General features: G+C 46.9%; 2 protein-coding genes across 3 annotated transcripts; both read left to right on the top strand.

The window, feature by feature from the left end:
• Positions 1-6,171, top strand: LOC115286767 (NADH-cytochrome b5 reductase 1). Its single transcript, XM_029933155.1, has 9 exons — positions 1-119; positions 422-571; positions 681-753; positions 1,222-1,328; positions 1,547-1,676; positions 2,393-2,476; positions 3,622-3,707; positions 4,192-4,291; positions 4,617-6,171. Exons 1-9 carry the CDS (start codon positions 105-107, stop codon positions 4,787-4,789), a joined length of 918 nt encoding a protein of 305 aa, XP_029789015.1. The 5' UTR covers positions 1-104; the 3' UTR covers positions 4,790-6,171.
• Positions 6,172-8,310: 2,139 nt separating this feature from the next.
• Positions 8,311-22,913, top strand: ADIPOR1 (adiponectin receptor 1). Of its 2 annotated transcripts, XM_029935493.1 has the most exons (8): positions 8,313-8,480; positions 15,206-15,440; positions 17,403-17,519; positions 18,793-18,964; positions 19,424-19,610; positions 20,639-20,826; positions 21,523-21,716; positions 22,041-22,913. In XM_029935493.1, the coding sequence occupies exons 2-8, from the start codon at positions 15,300-15,302 to the stop codon at positions 22,167-22,169; spliced, it is 1,128 nt and encodes a 375-aa protein (XP_029791353.1). In that variant the 5' UTR covers positions 8,313-8,480; positions 15,206-15,299; the 3' UTR covers positions 22,170-22,913. The 2 variants fall into 2 exon arrangements, with proteins under 2 accessions (XP_029791354.1, XP_029791353.1); XM_029935494.1 differs by lacking the exon at positions 21,523-21,716 and having other exon boundaries at positions 8,311-8,480.

Raw genomic sequence — 22,913 nt, 5'->3', positions numbered from 1 at the left:
CCTCTCCAGGCCCCGCCTCCTGTCCGCCCCGCCTCCTGCCCGCTCCGCGGCGCATTGTGGGATCCGTCCGCGGGCCTGGCGGTGGAGGACGGAGGTGCTCGATCATGGGCTTCCAACCGGTGAGACCCTCGCTCCGTGTCCTGCACCAGAGGACTCCGCCCCATCTGGTTCTGGGCACTCAGCTCCGGACCAGGGGCTCTCGCCGCCGACTCCGCCCCACAGGGCTCTGCACCGGCCCTGGATGCCGGGATCCGGGTACCGCCCAGTCGGGCTTGGGACCCTGCCCTGGTTACCCTTCTGGCCCTGACATGCCCGGAGCTCGGGATGCCATCCCTGGGGCGTCAGGTCGTACGGGACAGTCACCACTCACTCCGCGGGCTCTTCCCCAGCCTGATGGTCACGCTGCCTTCTCTACCCACAGAGCCCAGTCCTGCTGGCCTCCCTGGGGGTGGGGCTGCTGACTCTGCTCGGCCTGGCTCTGGGCTCCTACCTGGTTCGAAAGTCCCGCCGGCCAAAGGTCACTCTCCTGGACCCCAATGAGAAGTACCTGCTGCGACTGCTAGACAAGACGGTAAGTTGTAAAGGAAGGAGCCTGGCCCATCCACTGTGGTTGCGATGCCCCAAAGCACTTTGCAGCACCCGACCTGCCTGGTGAAACGTGTGTGTCGTCCATCCTCCAGACTGTGAGCCACAACACCAAGAGGTTCCGCTTTGCTCTGCCCACCGCCCACCACGTTCTGGGGCTGCCTGTGGGTAAGGAAAGTGTGGAGTGGGCTCCTTTCCCTGGTATCCTAAGAGGGATTCCCCTTCCCTACCCAGCTCTGGATCCATAAACTTATCACTGACCACTGGGCCACTCCAGGGTGTGGCTTCTGTGCCCCCAGAGCTTGTTCACACTCACCAGTTCTTCCTCCTCCCTACAGAGTTTGCTTGTATTTCCCGCTGAGCAAACACCTTTTTTTCCTCCCTGCCCAGACCCTCAATTCTCCTGCTACTGCTAAGGTCCTGGCAATAATTGATAAGAGTTTCTCCAATGGGGAGGGGAGGTGCTGAGGGACCTAAGCGGGGACCCGAAGGGGTACTCCCTACCTGGCCTCTCATTTGAAACACGCTAGGAAGCAAGACATCCTTGTTCTCTCAAAACTCCGTGAGTATTTTAAAAGGTGACAGGAGTGCTACACATCCACCAGCAGCCCTTTTGTCCCCACACATGGTCCCCAGGCAAACATGTCTACCTCTCTGCCCGGATCGATGGCAGCCTGGTCATCAGGCCATACACTCCTGTCACCAGTGACGAGGACCAAGGCTACGTGGATCTTGTCATCAAGGTAAGGGGGTAGGAGGGAACCCCAGGAGCTCCTTAGCCCCCTCTTTCTGGAATTTGTAAGCTTACAAGATTTGTTTGATAGCTGGAGACATGTGTCCTCAGGGCATATGAAGAAAGTATGTGGACTGGGGAAGATAGCACATGCGTAGTTCCTGCTCTAGCTTCGGCTCAGAAGCCAGTGACATTCCAGATAAAGTGTTTTCCCTTCTGTCTTACCAGGTGTACCTGAAGGGTGTGCACCCCAAATTTCCCGAGGGAGGGAAGATGTCTCAGTACCTAAACAGTCTGAAGATTGGGGATGTGGTGGAGTTTCGAGGGCCGAGTGGCTTGCTCACTTACACTGGGAAAGGTAATGGTGTCTCTTCCCCCTGAGCCTGTCCCCCGCTTCTCCAGCACACTTAGGCCACTTGGCACACTGTGGCCGTGCGTGTGCATGTGTGTGAGCACATGGGAAAGGGCCAGAGCTGCCCTTCCTTTAAACATAGCACTGAGAGTATAGAAAGGCATATTTCTCAGTTCCATTTGCGACAGGGATCAGCCCCCAACCCACTGGAACTCACCAGCCGAGACCGATGTGGAGATGCCTAAAATAAACCTATGTCTCTTTCCCTCAAACATTCGCTTCTCAGGCTGAGTTTTTCTAGGCCTCAGTCTAGGCAGGCAGACCTAGCTTTCATCCCTGCCCATGGGAACAGCTGTGTGCATTAGCAAGCCTCTGGAGCTGCTCTGTACCACTTGGGAAAATCGAGTCACACCTGGCCCCATGCCTGTCGCCCTCACCAGGGAGTGACACTCTGCCAGAGGCAGCTAATGACTCACTCTGTGGCCCTAAACTGACTGGTACTTAATAATATGGGACAAATAGTCCTGGCTCCATTGTCCCTCAAGTGTATTATTGTCAGGGCTAGCTCAGCTCACACCTCCATCCAAGCTCCAGAATCAGATTTCAGAGCAGCTGCTTTAACCCGCCTGGGACACATCTTCAGTTCTGTATTCCTTTCCTTAGTTCCCGCATTGACTTTTTTTTTCTTTTTCTTCCACCCCTTTCTTCACTTGGCTTTTCAGGGAATTTTAGCATTCAGCCCAACAAAAAATCTCCACCAGAACCCCAAGTGGCGAAGAAGCTGGGAATGATTGCCGGCGGAACAGGTGTATGTCACTTGAGGGGCCTTTCTCTCCCACCGTTGTTGATTGTTGCCATGCAAACGTCCAAGTGACCCTCAGAAGGTTTGGTAATCATAGCCAAGCTGTTACTCAGGGGAGTTCCGGCAATGCCTAGAACTCCCTGGTATCTGAAAAACAAAAATCATAGGGGAGCCTGGGTGGCTCAGTCAGTTAAGTGTACGGCTTTCGCTCAGATCATGATCTCACGGTTCGTGGGTTCGAGCCCCATGTCAGGCTCTGTGCTGACAGCTAGCTCAGAGCCTGGAGCCTGCTTCAAATTCTGTATCTCCCTCTCTCTGACGCTCCCTTGCTTGCACTCTCTCTCTCTCTCTGTCTCTCAAAAAAAATAAACAACAAACAAAAATTTTTAAAAAATCATAATCAGGTAGAAACAAAAAAAAAATTTTTTAACTAATAGAATGAAGAGAAATAAATCATGTGGGCTCTCCCAAGACCTCAAATGGAATGAATCTATAATGTTTAGGTGAGAATAGAGAAGCACCTAGAAACAGGAGAGACGAGAAGGAAGAAAATGAACAACATTGAACATTTCTAAATATAAGACACGGTGGAAGTCACTTTATGTGTGTATCTGTGAAGTAGATATTAGTCTTCCCCTTTTACAAATGAAAAAATAGAGGCCACAGGAAGTAGAATGGTTTCCACAGGGTTAAATAGCAATGGCCAGAGGCAGGATTAGTTTTTATCTCTGTCTGGTTCCAAAGCATATATACTTAACCCTCAAGTCCAGTGTTCCAGAACCCTCATCAGTGAATCAGTAGGTACTTACCTGTGACGTTTGAGTCTTAACCTACAATAGGCTTTCAGGGGAACGGTCTTAGATTGCTTCCTTAGAAGGATTTCACCAGTATGATCTTATGGGAATATTGAGCCTGATCACAGTGCATCTACCAGACGTGAAGTTGAGTGTGGAGTAAAGGGCATCTCTGTCCAGGAATGGAAGTGCTACAGGACACCCAGGAGGGGATTCGAGGATTGGAATGCTAAAGGGAAAATGGAGCGGTGTGGTCAGTGGGTAGAAAAAATTAGGATGAAAGGTTGGTCAGCTCAGGAGCTGGGATGGGAGGGTCTGCGGCCTTCCAATCTCATGGTGCGCTGTCTTTTTGCAGGAATCACCCCAATGCTACAGCTGATTCGGGCCATCCTGAAAGACCCTGAAGATCCAACCCAGTGCTCTCTGCTTTTTGCCAACCAGGTTGGTTTACTTTTCTCACGCCTGGGTTTTCAAAGTTATTGCGTAGGCAGACTGAGAGTTGTGGCCCTGGCAGGCGGAGCTGGTCCAAAGCCCGTTGTAGCCTTTGCCCAAGACTCCCCCCCCCCCCTGCCCCGCAAGGTAGAGAACCCCCTGCTACTGCGAGGAGGACAAAGCATTGGGCCAAATTCCTTTCCTGGCCCCCAAGGAAACACAAAAAGGAGATATTTAAGGAACCAAGTCCTAAGTGTAATAAGTTGCTCGTTGTGTTTCTTTTGTTAAATATTTCCTCTTTCTTCCTCTGTACTGTGTAAATAAAGGCTGTTCCCCTCGCTCTCCCCGCACGCTAACTCTCTAAAAGTCTTGATTATTCCCTAGAACGTTGGCTCTCTAATTTTGTCCTGGTTGGAACGTTGTCACAGCAGAGAACGTTTTTTACGTGGACCTGATGAGGTTCCTAGAGACTTTGCTTCCCTGTTCATTTCAGACTGAAAAGGACATAATCTTGCGGGAGGACCTGGAGGAGCTGCAGGCCCGCCACCCCAGTCGCTTTAAGCTCTGGTTCACTCTGGATCACCCCCCAGAAGGTACCCTCCCCATTCCTGGACATCCCCAGATCAGGGCCTTCTGCACCGGGATTCCGGTTTCAGGGAAGCAAACCCTTTCTGACACTGCCAAACTCCCAAGTGTGCATGCACAGAAATGGAGATCTCCTGGGCCCTTTCCTTCTGGTCTGTATTTTCCGGGTGCGTAGCAGGGATGGCTGTGAAGCTGAAGCAGGCCGAGTCTTCCCATGTGCTGCAACTTGAGACCTTCTCTAGACCCTGGGCCCTCCCCACACATGGAACTCCACCCCTTGCCAGCATGGGTCTGGCCTGGAGTGTCAGCTCTCTCTTCTCCTCTGCACTGCAGATTGGGCCTACAGCAAGGGGTTTGTGACTGCCGACATGATCCGGGAGCACCTGCCCGCCCCAGGGGATGACGTGCTGCTTCTGCTCTGTGGGCCACCCCCGATGGTGCAGCTGGCCTGCCATCCCAACTTGGACAAGCTGGGCTACTCACAAAAGATGCGATTCACCTACTGAGCTTTGTCCTCTGTGGGCCTGTCTCCCTAGTCCCGTTCCCTGCAATTGTCAGTACTCACGTGCTATAAGCCCTAGTTCCCTTCCTGGCAGTGTCGACCTTTTTGTCTTACTCTGAAGCTGAAATCTGGATGATACCTGCAGGAACCTTGTGGCCATGGAAGAGGGTCAAAGCTGAGTTGTTCCCTGAAAGGTGCCCCCGCCCCCCAAATCTCCCTGCGATAGAAGGTCTAGGTCAGGCCCATGGAGCCATCTCTTCCATGGGTCAGAAAGAAGGAAGCATGTGCCTTTGGTCCTTGTATGGACTAGTTCCTCTATAGCATCACACTCTGTGTGGTGAAAGGAACAATCTGTGTAATGGGTTTTATTTAATATTTGGTGCTTAACCCATAGCAGATTCTGTATGTGTGAGTGAGTGCAAGTTGAGCAGCCTTATAGAGGTGGTCTCATCGAGATGGCAGGAAAGGAGAAAATGATTTCTTCAGACCTCAGAGAAAGGGATCTGAAATGTGTATTTGTGTGTCAGTCTTTCCTAGCACCTGGAAGGAAATGGCTGCCCACAGTCTAAGACTGCTGCTTATGGCAGAAACTTCTGGCTGTGCAAATAAGTGGGGCCAAGGCCCCTGTGTTATACCTACAGGGTTGTTGTGTCTGGGGTCCTTATTTCTAAGGCGTTTCATGTCTGAGAATCTTGTGAGGAAGGATTTCCCAGCACTGAATTTCTCCCAGGTCTCTCAGAGAACCTTTGAGCCGTGGTACCCTGTGCTGAAATATGACCTGCCACCAAACTTGGTGATCGCTTAACAGCTGTCTCAGCAGAGCCAGAAGCTCAACTTCTCCCTGGAGGCTTCTAAGGGTGGGGGGGAGAACCGAAGTTAGAGGGGATGCTTTTGGAACCCAGGTTCGATCACACTGGGTCGCTTGGTTTGGCCACTCTTTTGCTTCCTTCTCTTGAACCTCCCTTCATCAAAGGTATCCTTCAGGGTACCTGGCAAACAAATGAAAGTATTGTCTTTCTGTTTGGATGGGAAGCTTTCTCCTTTAAAAAGTAACCTGATATCACCAGCCCCAGCCAGACTTATTGGTGCCTGGATAGGCTTGGCTGCCCCCAGGCCCATCTGTCCTGACCGCCCTTCTCCTCTGCTCTGACAGTCCACACACTTCTCCCAGGGTTGGACTAGGGCAGCTTCCTCAGATATTCTCTGTAAGTCCCATTGGGATAGAACAGTGAATCAGCCTCAAGAGGAAGGTCGACACTTCTTCTCTGCACGGGACTATGTATGGCTTTCCCTGGGACCCCCAAAGAAAGGCTTGTGGGACCCCCAGAATTCACCCCTCCATATAGCAGAGTTGTGAATAAATTGTTACGAATATTCCATCAAACATTTCTTGACCAATTAGTTTGTGTTTGTCACTGTTCTCTCTGAGGTGCACTTGGCCACCTCACCTCCAAAAAGAAAGATCTTGCACAGGATTGTTAGACTCAAATAGTGAAGCAGGCTGACAAAGCATTTCCCCACACAGAAGCTCACCATTCCTTGTCTTACATGGGTTTCTGCCTCATTCACTCAACATATAAACAGGATGTATTTTAAGTGTCACCTTCCAAACACTGTGCTAGTTCCTGAGGACACGATTATGACCAACACAGGTCTTAGATCCCCAAAGAACTCAGTCTAGAGTAAGATAGACAAGTGATGAACAATTATAACCCAGTGTGTAGTGTGACTAATAGCATAGTAGAGATACAAGATGCAGATGGGAAGGGTTTGGAAAAGATTCAGAGAAGAAAGAGAAATAACATTTTTGAGTTAGCCGTGTAACAAGATACCGTGCTAAGTAGTTGTCTGTATAATTTAATCCTTATGATAATCCTGTGAGTCTAAGATTGAGGGTTTGCCAAAAGTCATAAAGTTGGTCACTGGCTGGCAGAGCCAGAATGTGAAGGTAGGATTGTCTGAGGCCAAAGCCAAACCCAGAAATGGGCACTGAAAATTGCTTGGATCTTGCAGCAGAGAGTGGGGGGAAGGGCAATCTAGCAGAAAGATCAGCATTTGCAAAAGCCTGGAGGAATGAAAGAGAAGTTTACCTTTGGAGAATTTGGGCCTAAATGCCAGAGGGAATGCAGAGTTCTGAGAGTTGGTGAGAGCCAGCTAAGAGAGGCCTTTGTAATGCTACCAGGATGAAATTTAAAACTCAATGTTCTGAGGGCTTTCTGCCTCTAGATTTCAGCTCAAGTCATGATCTCATGATTGGTGGGATCAAGCCCCCTGTCATGCTGTGTGCTGAGAGCCCGGAGCTTGTTTGGGATTCTCTCTGCCCCTCTCTCTCCGCCTCTCTACTTCACTCAAAAATAAATAAACTTAAAAAACAAAAAACCCTCAATCCTGTGAACAATGGAAGTTTCTGAGGTTTCATACAGTGGGCAACACATAACTAATGTTTATGAAGCATTCACCATTTGCCAGGCAGGCATCACACTAAGAACCTGCATAAATTATCTCATTTAATCCTAACAGACAGTGACATAGCGCTATGTCTTTAAGATTTTTTTTAAGTAATCTCTGCAGCCAATGTGGAGCTCGAACTCACAACCCAGAGATCATGAGTTGTGTGCTCCACTAACAGCCAGCCAGGCAACCCTGAACTAGCACTATTTTATTGCCATTTTCCAAATGAGAACATTCATACTTGGAGGGATTCAGTAACATGCTTAAGATCAGAGGCTGGCCAGGGACGAAAATTTGGTTCTGTGTGACTCCTGAGCCTATGCTTTTAACCAACACCAAAAGATTTCATCCCACTGACCTTAGGCATCCATTAAGATTATAATAAACTACCTTCTCTCTCAGCATCTAGAATAGTATCAGCTATGTACTATCCTTGGGAGAAATGAGCAAATTGTCAGTTCCTCAAAGTTTCTGTGCTCGGTGATTCAGATGAGGGTTGATCGTCTCCCGACATGCATTCTGGGGCCAGCACTCTGGCTGCAATATGGGAACACGGAGCTGGAGCAGGGAGTTGTCAAGCAAGACTAGTTAGAGATAGTTCGGCTGTTTCCGAACAGAAATAACAGGAGCCCAAATTAAGTCTATCCCAATGCTAGCACATGAAAAGAGCTTCAGTTGGAGAGGAAGGGACCAGGAGATTGAAGAAGCAATAAGTGTTTCGGAGATAAAATGACTGGCATTGGTAATAGATGAAGTGGCGGGACTGTCGCAATTTAGTAGACAGGGTGCACGGTAGGGAATTCGGCATTCCTTCGCAGGGTTTGGTCTAATTCCCTGAAACGCCTTCTCTATCGTGTGCTTGGGGGTGTGGTCCTTTTAGAGGCGGAGTTCAGGATTGAAGCAGAGCGAGGGGGCGGGGCCTGCCGCGGGAAACAGGGCCCCGTGGGTGGGGCCTGCCGCGGAGGGGCGTGGCCGGGCTGGATGGGGCGGCACCCTGCGCGCAGGAGGCGTGGCCGAGGGGACTGGGCCAGTGATTGGGACTGCGGGAGGAATGCCTGTCAGGAGGGGGAGGGAGCGCCCGAGAGGAGGTGACGCGGCCGCGGAGGTGACGCCGAGTGGTCGCGCGCCCCTTCCGGCGCGGGGAAGGCGCTGAAGATCCTGGGCTGCTCGGCCGCAGGCCGCCTCCAGCGCCGCGGGATGTAGCGCCAGGGATCGCGGCCCCCAGCAGAGCCCGCCTGCCGGCCGTAAGTTTCCCCCGAGCTGCTGCAGCGAGCGGGTGTGCGGGGATCGGCGGCAGCTCGGGAACCCCTGGAAGCTTCGGCGCAGGCCTGAGGCTGGGACAGCCCTTGGGACTGACTTGCCCAGACCTCCCAAGGGTCTCGAGACCCCCACCCAGAAGTCGGCCGCGTCTCCCGGCTACTCTGCGGTCGGGGTTGTAAACATTTCCGGCCCCTCCCACTTCGCACCGCCTCCGAGGCGGCCTCCACTAAAATTTCAGGGTGGGTGGGCTGCTTGTCCTCAGGCTTTCTCCCGACTGCCTCTGTCCCAGAGAGTGCCGAGTCTTCCCAGCCCTGCTGGGCGGTCGAGACGTCTGGAGTCCAGCCCTGTATCGAGACGGGCCGGGCCAGAGCTTAAGCCGGGTCCCAAGGCCGCTGCGCCAGGCAAGTGGGGAATGAGGGGTGTGGGCCTGGGTCTCAGAATGGCCTCTCGCAGCCTTTGGTGGCTGGGCAGCCCCGAGGGTCCTCTACCATAAGTCTTTGGCAGAGCAAACCGTAACAGTGTTCTCACCTCGACTTGGGGGAGAAAGGGAGATTAGTGGACAATTTACCTTTATTTAAGGTAATCCTAAAAGCTGGAATGTAAGCAAAATCTAAACTGGGGGGGAAACGGAATTTTATTACCTCAGAAATCTCACATTGATGTATGCCATCTTTATGTTTGAGATTTTGGATCTTCAAGGCTTTGGTTTTTAAGAAAATAAAATCGATATCTGCTTTCCCTCAGTTTCTGGTGCTACCTAGGATACTGAGAAACTGACGAGGCGAATTTCACGTTCCACAATTTGAGGTGCCAGGTGCAATAGGAGGCCTACATAATACTTTACTAGATTAACCATAGTATTTCCCCCCAAGTATTTGGAAGACAGGCTAGAAAACACAGCAGGGAATATATAGGCTGCTGATGTTAATTAAATTAACACTGTAATGGTTGGTTCTTTTCTGAAGTGAAGTGGTAGTGGTGAGGCTCTTTACTGCTTTTCTGTCTTGATAGGGATTGAGTCACCTGTTAGGGTACATCTGCTGGTCCTGATTTTAGTATCTACACAGTAAGTACTAGGAATTTAGACGGGGCGGCTCCAAATAGATTGCAATGTCAGGGTAGCAGTTCCCAGCTTGCAGCCACTAAAATTTATTACCAGGGTAACTTCCATGTTTCCATACAGTGGCTGATACTTGGGGAATCAGTCTTAAAAAGTGGTGTGTTACCTTTGAAGGTCCATCTTAGGTTAGACCTCCACAAAACCGTACCTAATTGCAGAGTAGAATCCTTTTGTTCCCAGTGGGCAAGAAATTACATGATTCCGAAGGGATTTAAAAAATAAATGACCACTTTGCCTACAGGTAGGAAAGAATCACTAAGGCTCACCATTGCTAATGGATAAAGTATAGCACCTTAAGTAGGCTTTTAGGCTATCTTCAGTTTTTTTCAGTCTGGCCTCATTTTACCTCTGGAAGATCCCCTTATGGAAAAGTGGATTATTCACTGCCCTAGGCACTATGTTCTTTCAAGCCTGCTTTGGTTCATGCCAGGTGCACTTCTGGAATGCCCTCTCCTGCCATCTTTACCTATCAAGAAAGTTCCTTAAACTCTTCCACAAGACTTTTCCTGATCATTCCAACTAAAGTTGAAATTTTCTTCTGAACTCCTCCAGCACGTACTGATATTTAGCCTTCTAGTGATGTTAGTAGAAAACAAAAATTATTGCCCCCTCTTAAAATAGAGGTCAGCAACCCTGTTAGGCCTCTAATTCTCCTTTGCCTTATCTCTGCAGCCACAATACCATGTACATTGTAAATAATCAATAGATACCGTCGGAGGGATAAAGAATAGAATTTGTGCTTCTTTCTAGGCCGGTTAAGTTTGTTCTCTATTTCCCTAGGAAATTTCCTTAGACTCCTGTAATATAAAGCCACACCGAAACTCTTTTTTAACACTCTTGCTATATTATCCTGTCCCGTCTACGTCTACTTGTGATCACACTGGTGAACTAAACAGTCATCTTTAAACCCAGAAGCTTTATTAATTATGGTGTTTGTTTGTTTGTTTGTTTTTCTCCTGGTGCAGACACTCATCAAAGTCATTACATTTCTCCTTTAGTGTCCATTTATCTCTAATGTTGCTCACCGGCTTTTGTTCCTCTCACTGTGCTCAAAGTTGATTCCCTTTTGCTGCTCAAATGTTGGCATGATTAAGGTTTATAAAGTTTGTAGTTATCTTTGAAAGGATCCTCGAAAGTGCCCTGTAGGCAAACCAGTTCCAACGGATTGGCTTTAGGCATAGGGCTTACGAGGTACACAGTATAGAGTGACTGCTGTGATGTGTAACTGTATTGACCATGTATCTGAAAGCCAAGTATTAAAAACGGGGACTGGCATACAACTCCATAAGCCTGTGTACTTTTTTTTTTTTTTTTTTGGTGTTGTCTTGACATTGAAAAGATTCTCTGTCTCTGTTAGGGATCAAAAAGACTCTTAAGTCAGTGACACTTAGCATCAAGTGAGAAAGCCAAGGCTCCATTACTGTAATTTGGTGATTTTCAAACATAGGCCTTGGCCTTGACTCATTTTTCCCCCCACCGGTTGTGAAACTACCTCTAACAGAGGCATACATAGAGAAGATGGCTGTGTTCTTTGACTTTACTGCTAGATGAATCTTGATTTAGAACAAGGGAGTCGGGCAGGCATAGAGCCTATCCGTGCCTCTCCACAGAATCACTAAAGGTCTAGGAACTCTAGATTAAAAATTCCCACAAGAAGTTTTATGCCTTTGACTCCAGGGAAGGAGTATGCTTGGAAAACTTGGAAACTGGTTCACAGAACAAATGGCTCTCCCGAAACTGTGAGGGATATAAACTGTAGCTAATTGGCCGGTGATTAAGAATCAGTTCTTTCCCAAGTGTGGCACAGGATTATCTTATTTATAGGAACACAAACACCTCCCTGCCTCCACAGCTTTATTCTCTAATATCATAGGTTTATCCAGTTGGACAGCTTAGTCGTAAAGATTTTATTAGCCTGAATTGAAGAAATCCCATCAAAAATGCACTCAGTGGAGTTTGGCCCAGTTATAATTTGCTATATTGGGTGTGGCGTTTGAGAGGAAATGTATTTCCTCTAAAATACATAAGGATGTAGAAAGTTGAAGTATATTTGACGCTCCTGAGTGCTCCCAGAATCAGTCCTAACACCTTACGTGTTTATGCTGGTTTTATACAGTAGAGACAAAAACTCTTGCTTGTAACCATCCCCAGTTGTTCGGGAGTGGTCACCCTATCAGAAGTTGTATTTCCAGGTCCCAGTATTATCTGTCCACCCCTCTTGCCAGACCTCCGATCCCTATCTCTCCTTTTCCTGTCTGTGTTGCTACAGTTTAGAAGACCAAATTGGACACTGGACTTTGCTCACTATGATGACATCATCTCCATTGGCCTCTATTGTATGTACTTAACGTGATGCATGATGCCATATCTTGTATGATGAGTTGTTGCTGATGGCTAGGATGTCTGTCAATGCTGAGGGAGGTGCGAGAGCTAGTGATCGAGGAGCTAGCGGGAAATCAGAATTAACGGAGTGATTTAGACTGAAAGTGAAAAGACTAATGATGGCCAAGAGACAAAGATCATCTTGGGAGAATATTAAACTTGAGGGCATAAAGACTTCGCAAATCAAATGAGGAAATGAATATGAAGCTGGATTCTACATTTGATCTCTGACCCTAACTGCCCAACTTAAAGTTTGCCTATATTACTCTTACTGCCTCAAGTAAAATAGTTACACGGCGTTTGCGATAACTGAATTTAATTTAGTGTGTGGCCATCCTAGGTTATGTGCTCTTTCCCTTCACTACCCTTCTGGAACAGTGAGATTGTATCACTGAGTTTGTACATATCACAAATGACCTTGTGCCATCTGATTAAAGGCTCTTTGAAGACACTCGTTCAGCTGTGTATTTTGCACATTACCTTAGAATATCTTAGGGTGCTGGCGCTAAATATATTTGTTAAAATTCAGCGAATGTATTGGCTTACTCTGAGGAAAAGAAGAAAGCTTGACAAGCACAAGACAAAGTACAGAAACCTTTAGCTAATGACAAGAAGCTAATAAGTCGTACGCTTGCCGACTAGAATGATACCCCATTCATTCATTCATTTTGAAATACCATAGAGGTTCTGACCAAAATCAAGGGTACATATCACAGAACCTGAGCATTTTTTTTTTAATTTATTTATTTTGCCTTGGTGGCCTGTCTCTATAGTACCGGCAGCAGTGTTTTAAGCTCGGTGTATTCCCCTATTCAGACCTCTCCAAACTGCCCAAAGCTTTTTTTCCCCCCTCCAGTATAAATTATTTCTTACTAAAGCTATTTGTTCACTCTGAGAAACTATGTTTTGTGGTCAACCTATTGAAAAAGATTTCCCAGTGTTTCTTACGTGGATTGCCTATTTCCTGAAGTCTTCAGGGGCCTCCGGTTTCCTGTTCACCTTGGGCTCAGTTGTTGGCTATGGCCGAGGGCTGGCATCTATCTGTCTTGTTAGAATCCTGTGCATTTCAAGGAAGAAGAACTCTATGTGTTGACACCATATAACGGTCTGCTGTACAGTGAGTTACTGTTTGCTCTCTTGAACTAGATTTGCCTGTTGCTTTCAGCTGTGCTTGTGAGTTGAGCATAGCATGACTTTTGAAAATTGAGGACTGGGGTACCTGGGTGGCTCAGTTGGTTAAGCCTCCAACTTCGGCTCAGGTCAGATCTCACGTTTGTGGGTTCGAGCCCCGCATCAGGCTCTGTGCTGACAGCTAGCTCAGGGCCTAGAGCCTGCTTCTAGTTCTGTGTCTCCTTCTCTCTCTGCCCCTCCCCCTCTCATGCTCTGTCTCTCTCTGTATCAAAAATAAATAAAACATTAAAAAAAAAAAGAAAGAAAATTGAGGACTGCCCTCATCTGACTACATATATCCAATTGTAATCCCCAAGAAGGAACTGTAATTAGTCTTGGATAAAAACGGTACAAGATATCACAGATGTTTAAAAACACACACACACACACACACACACACACGTGGGATTTAAATAAAAACTTGAAACAAACAAACAAAAGTAGGAGATAGATACAGTGTCTCTCACGAGCAGTCATGATCACTGCCTATTATAAAAGGTTTGGGTTCCCTAAGCTTAAATTTCCTCTCTGGTAATGAAGCCTACTCCCTATGCAGGTGTTGCTTCGCCCTCTTTGCATTGGCCCTGCGGTTATTGGGTTCAGATAACCGGTGCATAAAAATGCTAATATTCTGGTCATTACTATCACTAGGAGTAATAAACTCCTTTGTTCTGGGGGGAGGGGGTCAGCTAGTAATTTACAAGACGATGAACATCTTTGGGCACTTTTCCTCTCTTTTCAATATCATTTTCATCTCCCCAAGGGCTGATTGAAAGACTACTCCCTGACATCCAACTCAGGAAAACCTCAAGTTTGAAGTTTTTCCTAGAAAACTGAGCTCTAGGTTTCTCTGGCTAGGGATTTGTGCACCTGTCTCTAGTTTCTGAAAAACTAATTTGAGTGGAGAATGGATGATGAGCTATGGTGGTTGGGGCCAGCTCTTGCTGAGCCGGTTGTTCAGTATGTGTGTAGGCCAAGGGCAAGGCTGGCACTGCCTCCTTGTCTTCCGCTTCCTGCTTCCAGGTGAGTTATTGCTTTGCTTTAAGGAGCGATTGTGATGAAAGCTTGTTATCCAAATGTTGAACCCAGGCTATAATCCTACAGTGGAATTAGTAGACAATGCAAAGAAATTAACCCCTGGGCATCTAGCTCACAACCAAGTTCCTTCTGCATGCGAGGCACACTTGTCAGAGCATTTGTAGGTAAAGCCCAACTGAGTTCAGTTGGCATTTAATTTCTTTCTATGGCTTGGGTGATCTTGAAGTATAGTTGACCCTTGAACAATGCAGAGCTTAGGGGCACTGACCCCTGCACAGTTGAAAATCCACATATAATTTTTGACTAACCCAGAAGTTAACTACTAATAGCCTACTGTTGACCAGAAGTCTTACCAATAACATAAACAGTTGATTTACACGTATATTGTATGTTATATGTAGTATGTACTGTATTATTGCAATAAAGTAAGCTAGAAAAAAGAAAATGATATTAAGACAATCCTAAGGGAGAGAAGATATATTTGCATGTACAGTACTGTACATGTATGTCCTGAAGCAAACCTGCATGTAAGTGGATCCATGCAGTTCAGACCCGTGTTGTTTAGGTTACGGCCAGGGGTTGGCTTCATATTTTTGCTTCTCATTTTCAGAGTCAAGCGTTTCTTGGGCAGAATAGCTTTGGGAATGGTAGGCTAGACTCTCCTCACCAAATGGGCTTCACACTTGTGGGAGGGGGGTTGCGGGGGAGTAGCTGGTTTTCTAAGGTGAAAGTTTGGTACAACAACCCCAGATCCTTTGAAGACAAGCAACTGGATGTTATATTTTCAACCTTATCTCTAAGATTAGTGAAGTTCTGAATAAAGACTAGTATTAAAGAGGGAGAACAAGGCATGGATTTTCATTTAGCCATTAACTGGCCTTTAGAATTGGAGACAGGGTGTGAGTTGATGAGCTGTGTCTTATTCAGTGCCGACTTGTGGAAATGAAACTGTAAGAGGAATCAATTCTCAATACTCTTCATGTTTGTGTTTGCTTTTAGTGTTTACCATCACAGGGAGATCTCCGCCCCCTGGGGCTGAGAGACCCCAACCTTTCCCCAAGCTGAAGCTGCAGGGTATTGAGGTACCAGCCAGATGTCTTCTCACAAAGGATCTGTGGTGGCACAGGGCAATGGGGCTCCTGCCAGTAACAGGGAAACGGACACGGTGGAGCTGGCTGAACTGGGACCCCTGCTAGAAGAGAAGGGCAAACGGGTGATTGCCAAGCCAACCAAAGTAAGTCGTCTTCCCAGGAGTCAGCCTTTGGATCAGAAACTTTCTGAGTAAAACCAAGGATCTTTTTATTAGGCCTGTGTTAGTCTCCACTTTTTTAAGATCTCACCTCTCTCCCCAAAGGGGGAACCATAGCACCTTCTCATACTATATTATCCATATCTTTTTGTGTCCTTTTCCCACTATAAGCTTCTGCAAGTTCACTCATGTTTATAACCCCAGGACTTAGCCTGAGGCCTGACGTCCAATAAATAATTAGTAAATGCTGTTGAATGCAGGAAGGAAGCATCAGTTAGGATTAGGTTTGGTTTCCAAAAACAAACACAAATCCGCATAGCTTTGACAAGATAGTCTCTCTCATGTAAAAGAATGCTAGAAGTACCCAATGCCATAGGCTGATACAGAGACTCCACCACTGTCAGGCCCCTGTCTTGCTCCTTGTTCATTCTTTTTTTTAATGTTTTTATTATTTTATTTTGAGAGACAGAGACAGAGAGAGAGCAGAGGAGGGACAGAGAGAGAGGGAGACACAGAATCTGAAGCAGGCTCCAGACCCTGAGCTGTCAGCACAGAGCCGATGCAGGGCTCAAACCCACAGACTATGAGATCATGACCTGAGCTGAAATTGGACGCTCAACCGACTGAGCCACCCAGGCTCCCCTCCTCCTTCATTCTTAATGTTACCCATCGCATCCAGCTACCAGCCACCACAAAAGAGGAAAGGGAAAGGAGGCGCCTGGGTGGCTCAGTCGGTTAAGTGTCTGATTCTTGATTTTGGCTCTGGTCATGATCTCACAGTAGTGAGTTCAAGCCCCACATAGGATTCCACTGTCCACATGGAGCTTGCTTGGGATTCTCTATCTCCCTTTCTCTCTGCCCCTCCCCTGCTCGCTCTCTTGCTCACTCTTTCTCAAAAATGGATAAATAATCTTTTGAAATAAATAATTTTTAAAGAAGAGGAAGAGGAAAGAGGAGAAGGGCCCACCCTTTCTGGAAGTATCTCACAACACTTCCATTTATACCCCATAGGCCAGAACTTAGTTACATCATTCTATTCAACTGCACTGGACTTTAGGCCTCTTCACGGGGCCTGAGTAATATCACAGTAACATTGCCACTCTGAGTAAAACCAAGGATCTTTTTACTGAGGAAGAGAGAATGGATATTGGGGTAGGCAAACAGGAATCTACATCACAAAATGTAAGAGGGGCCATTTGCTTCCCAGGGCCCATCAACAGGAGAGAGGAAGAGAATAGCCCAGAGAAGAAACTGGACCTCCAGGCTCTCCATCTCTGTGGTTTTAGCCTCGGGACTGAGAGGGAAGTCTCTCTTCCTGATAGGGAAGTGCTCACCCGTGTGTACACTTTGTGGCGGGGTTCCTTGGGGTCCAGGCCTCAGTGCTGCTGCTTGCTACAGAACCAATTTGGAGGCCCTGACACCCCTGGGAGTTGCCAGGAATACAAAGTTTCATCATGATATAATCCCCAGAGTCGGTGAGCAGGGAATTAGGACCCGATTTAAATTAAGGGAAACTCTGCGAATCTGTTTTTCCATGGCCTTGAGAATTTAGTGGTCTGGAATAGAGAAATATTTGGGAAATTGGGGACAGTTGAGAGCCACTGTCCAAGAGGTAAGGATGGGCCGTCCAGACTTAAAGAACATGCAGGACTGGTGTGGCCAATCCTGTGTCACTTTGATGTTAATCCCCAGCAGTCAGTCTCCTGCCTGCTGAGTTGAGCATCTGCCCCAGCATGTACCAAGTGTTAATTTAATGAAGGTTGAACTGCAGTGTTATAAGCTCGCTAGCTATCATGCGTTTAGAGAAAAAGCTACAAGGGCCTGTGTGTAGGAGAGAAGCTAGGCATAAAGCAAAGTTTAGGTTTCTCTGGATCTTTCTGATCTGGAATAGTGCCGTTTATGAGATGACTCTTAGGATTGGTTTTGGTGGGGTTTCTCCCCCTGTAGGCTGAAGAAGAGCAAGCATGCCCAGTGCCCCAGGAAGAGGAGGAGGAGGTGCGGGTCCTGACGCTTCCCCTGCAGGCCCACCACGCCATGGAGAAGATGGAGGAGTTTGTGTATAAGGTACGGCCCTGGGAGGAGGATCCGGCTTCCCCAGGATGCTCCCGGCTGACAAGCACGCATTGCATTGAAGGACTTTTATTCCCGAATATTCTTCTTGCCTACCAATAAGACATTAGATGTTAGATGTTGTTCAAAATATATTCTAAAACAGAGGTTCTTAGCTGCTGCTGCTGCTGCTGCTGCTGCTGCTGCTGCTGCTTCTTCTTCTTCTTTTTTGCCATGGATCCCTTTGGCAGTCATCAGAATTATCTTAATTTTTAAAAATTAAAATTTCAATGTGGGCTCCTTTACTAACACACCAAATATGCATTAATGAAAAATGAGAATGTATTTTGTTTAAATTTGTAATTTCTAAGCAGTGAAGAGTAACAATATTTTGATATCTGCAAAACTAATGAAAGAAAATTTCTATGATTTCTGTTAGTGACAGAAGTTATAGAACTATTGTTTTGATGTTCACGTTTATAATTGAGAGGAACGTTAGATTTCAGTTAGAGGTGACTGAAAATAAAGATAATTTTTTTTCCATCCAAATTTCCATCCACTCCCTGGATTCTGTCTGTGGTGCATGTGCCCTGGGTTGAGAACCACTGCTCTAAAAAGACATAATCTCAACCTAAGAAGGACTTAGAATCTACTGGGGAGAAAGGATCGAGCAAGGGTCAGCCAGAATCCCCTGGAGTAGAAGAGAAAAGGAGGGATAAAAAGTATGTTTTTGAAACCATATATTTAATTTCTGTTTCTTTGTTTTCATTCACTGTATTAATTTTGAAATTTTAAAGATTGAGATACACTTAATCTAAAGCATACCCAGAGAAACTGACAGAACGAAGAACAAAGGCATTAACAAAAATTGGTCAAGATTCACAGTATGGGGCACCTGGCTGGCTCAGTTGGTTAAGTGTCTGACTTCGGCTCAGGTCATGATCTCATAGTTTGTGGATTCGAGCCCCGTGTCGGGCTCTATGCTGACAGCCTAGAGCCTGCAGCCTGTTTCAGATTCTGTGTCTCCCTCTCTCTCTCTGCCCCTCCCCGACTCGTGCTCTGTCTCTCTCTGTCTCAAAAATATATTAAAAAAAAAAAAAGATACACAGTACTGGTACCCTCAGTGACCCTGGGTCTTGGATTCTCTGCAGGTCCAGGCTAATGCCTGTCACCTAGAACCACCCAAAGTGTGCTTGATGTTCTCCTAGACTGGCTGTCCTTCACCCCTTGTGCTTAGGGAAACCAGCTTTCTCCGGGACCCTTCTTAGAGAGAGTGTATGTTTTCCAGGTCTGGGAGGGACGCTGGAGGGTCATCCCGTATGACGTACTCCCTGACTGGCTGAAGGACAATGACTACTTGCTACACGGCCACAGACCCCCGATGCCCTCCTTCCGGGCTTGCTTCAAGAGCATTTTTCGCATCCATACAGAAACTGGCAACATCTGGACCCATCTGCTTGGTGAGTGATTTGGGTGGGAGGAGAAATCCGATTTTTTTTTTCTGTCTTCTCAAATGCCAAGGGGTTGTGTAGCCTTTGTCCACGGGAAGGAAAAGAACAAAGTTGTTCCGACTGATTGATCCTTGATCACTGATCTTTGAGACTAGAGGAGGAAGGCCTAGAACCCAGAGAAGAAATGAGAACTGGGTGTTCTCATGTGCGCCCTGTGAGAACTGTCCTCGGTGGATGCAGTCCCTTCTAGTTCATAGATTCCTGCTCTCAAAACAAAATGCCGACATTTCAAAAAAATGTTCTTTTAGTCCGTGGTTTCTATGACTGTTATCATTTTCTCTTGAAATGTTAGACTACAGTGCTCACAGCTAAACCCTGTAGCTTTAGTGCTGATTTAACACCATCAACTGTCAAAAGTGCATGTTCTCTTTTTTTCCTTAGGCATTTTTTTTCTTTTTCCCCCTGTAGGTTTTGTGCTGTTTCTCTTTTTGGGAATCTTGACCATGCTCAGACCAAATATGTACTTCATGGCCCCTCTACAGGAGAAGGTGGTTTTTGGGATGTTCTTTTTGGGTGCAGTGCTCTGCCTCAGCTTCTCCTGGCTCTTTCACACCGTCTATTGTCATTCAGAGAAAGTCTCTCGGACTTTTTCCAAGTGAGTTGAAAGAACGCCAATATGGAAAGACCATGTACTAATGTCAGCGTCTTGTGATTGGAGGGCTGACGGGGTCCTGGAAACTCTAATCACTCCTGAAGGTTCCCTGATGTGCCAGAGGGAAAAGGCTTTCTATTTTGTGGGCATGGTAGAGTGGTGCAGTTTTCCTCTCAAATCCTCCATGAAAAAATGTACCACAGCCTCCTCAACCAGCGGAACCTGACTGTGGAATATATTTTTTACCTGCGTGATACTGTCCTTTGTAAACTTGGGGTGCCAGTGGGCTGCTCTTCGAGCACAAGCACCCAGCTCTGTCTGACCTTCCTGTTGGCCCGGCAGGGTGTGGCAAAGTGTTCGTGCTTCGTTCTGCCAGCGTCCCTACCCACCAGTCAAGTTAAGCTTATCTGTGCTGCCCATGCACCACTGGCAGCCCTAGATGCCCATCATCTAATGCTTTTCACATGCCCCAGCTCTGTGCCCGGAGTTGTTTATTTGCCTGTTGTTGGTGGTGGTGGTGTTGGTGGTGGTGGTTTTGGTCGTGATGGTGGGTTATTTTGTTTTTCCTGTAACACCGGTAACAGGAATACATTTTTATCATTAAAAAAAAAAGCCAACTAATCCAGAAAAGTATCTTTTAAGAATACTCCCAATTAAAGGGTTTTGTTTCGGGAACTCAACTTACCAGAACTGAAGGACATTCAGAGCCCTTCGTGAATGTAACATTGGGAAGAGGGATTGTGACAGAACTCCTAAATTGAAGTGTCCGCAAAGGGAAGATATGGCTGCCCGCAGCTGAGGGAAGGCATGACATCCTGTGACCGGGGAGTCACAGAAACTTTCCCGTTGTGAAACAGACGTGCTTGACCTAGTGGGGGTTTGATCCAGGATATGGGATAGATCGTATGGGAGATGAGGGAGACAGAATGGTCAGATCTGGGAGCAGGTGAATAGAAAGAACAAGTTAAACAAGCCTTAGGATTTCTTCATTTCTCCCACTGACTCATTTCATTTCTGTGGCTCTTTTTTAGACTGGATTATTCAGGGATTGCTCTACTGATTATGGGGAGCTTTGTCCCCTGGCTCTATTACTCCTTCTACTGCTCCCCACAGCCACGGCTCATCTACCTCTCCATCGTCTGTGTCCTGGGCATTTCTGCCATCATTGTGGCACAGTGGGACCGGTTTGCCACTCCCAAGCACCGACAGACAAGAGCAGGTAGGTAGGAAGACATAGTGTAAACCTCCTATGTATTTGGGCCTTCATACTATTTCAACAGCGTGCTCCCAGAATAGATGATTACCAAGCTGATCAATTCACAGTGAGTATAAAAATGACTACTCTTCAATTTGGTTTGAGAAAGTTAAACGACATAGAGAGCATGGTCATTTTAATGACCTGAATCCTAAGCACTCAAATCAAGGGTTTATCCTTTTTTTTTTTAATGTTTTTATTTATTTTTGATACAGAGAGACAGAGTATGAGAAGGGGAGGGGCAGAGAGAGAGGGATACCCAGAATCCAAAGCAGGCTCCAGGCTCTGAGCTGTCAGCCCAGAGCCCGATGTGGGGCTCAAACCCACGAATGTGAGATCATGACCTGAGCCAAAGTCAGATGCTTAACTGACTGAGCCACTCAGGCGCCCCCTCACAGTTCTTTAACCATTAATAAAGAATGGGAGATATTTGTTCTTGGTGCTCTTTACCAGGTAATAGCGATGTTAGCACTTACACAGCCCTCTTCCCATTCTGGGTGTTGAAGAAATGTCTGCTGTTATCCATCCTGGGGCTCAATTTCCTACACATGGAAGATAGCTAATTGTCATGATAAACATCTGAATTCCAGAGAAAGACAACAGTGCCTTCCGTGCAGTAGATGTTTCCTGGCCTGACAGTCTTCTCTCTGCTTTATTCAGGGGTGTTCCTAGGACTCGGCTTGAGCGGTGTTGTGCCCACCATGCACTTTACCATTGCTGAGGGCTTTGTCAAGGCCACCACAGTGGGCCAGATGGGCTGGTTCTTCCTCATGGCTGTGATGTACATCACCGGAGCTGGCCTTTATGCCGCTCGAATTCCCGAGCGCTTCTTTCCTGGGAAATTTGACATATGGGTAAGAAATAACTCTTCCAGAAGGGTCTGTGATTGTGAGCGTGACCAGCCAAAGTTAAAGGTCTGACAGAAAGGCCAGAAGAGATACGGAGATCATGTGTAGTGTTTGGGGGTCCATATATTTAACGTAAGGAGAAACAGCAGGGAAATAACCAGGATTACCATTTTGATATATCGCCGATAAGATTTTTAACAATTATCTACAAAACAAATACCACTGTTATGATGTAAAAAAAAAATTTTTTAAGGAACTGAGTGCTTTCTGCTACTTCCATCTCGTCTCCTTGCCGCCCTCCTAAAGGCTCTTCTCCTGTTCACCTTGCAGTTCCAGTCTCATCAGATATTCCACGTCCTGGTGGTGGCGGCGGCCTTCGTCCACTTCTACGGGGTCTCCAACCTTCAAGAATTCCGTTACGGCCTAGAGGGGGGCTGTACTGATGACTCCCTTCTGTGAGCCTTCCCCCCTGAGGGGTGGAGAAGGAACTTCCCAAGTGCTTTTAAAAATAACTTCTTTGTTGATGTGAGAGGAAGAGTCTGAGTTGTCTGTTCCTAGAAGGAACCTCGTAGAGAATTCAGTACCAACCAAGCTTCAGCCCCGTCACACCCACTGGGCGACAAACCCCCCGTTCCCCTAGCTGAGGAGGGTGGGGACGGTCCACTCAGACGTGCCCCGCCTCTGCGGCCCCCCTCGTTGGCAAGGCAACTACCGACCCCTCACAGAGACAGTACTTCGAAGCTCATGTTGAGATTTTACCCCTCCTCCAACCATTTTGGGAAAAAATAATGATGGACTGGGACTCTTCAGAAATCCTGTTTCTGGAGGACAATGTCCCTTCCTTACCCCCTTCCTTACTTTGTAACCTGGCTTATAACAGGCCATCCATTTTTGTAGCACACTTTTCAAAAACAATTAGAACCTGGTCCCATCTTTCTCGGGCCTGGATCTGCTTTTACAGCAGTGAGAACAAAGCCACCGACTTTTACACAGCCCGGCTAATCATGGAAGTGCGTCCAGGCTTCAAGTAACTTGACTTTTAATTTTGTTTTTTTCTTGGCAGAGTAATGTAAAGTTAAAATGGGGAAAGATATTTAATATTTAATACTAAGCTTTAAAAAGAAACCTGCTATCATTGCTATGTATCTTGATGCAAAGACTATGATGACAATAAAAGAAAGTACAAAAGACACTTGGCATTCA

This window comes from Suricata suricatta, chromosome 3 (assembly GCF_006229205.1).
Source record: "Suricata suricatta isolate VVHF042 chromosome 3, meerkat_22Aug2017_6uvM2_HiC, whole genome shotgun sequence".
Taxonomy (NCBI): Eukaryota; Metazoa; Chordata; class Mammalia; order Carnivora; family Herpestidae; genus Suricata; species Suricata suricatta.
The sequence above is the reverse complement of the archived record's forward strand: the minus strand, read 5'-3'. Positions and strand labels throughout refer to the sequence as shown.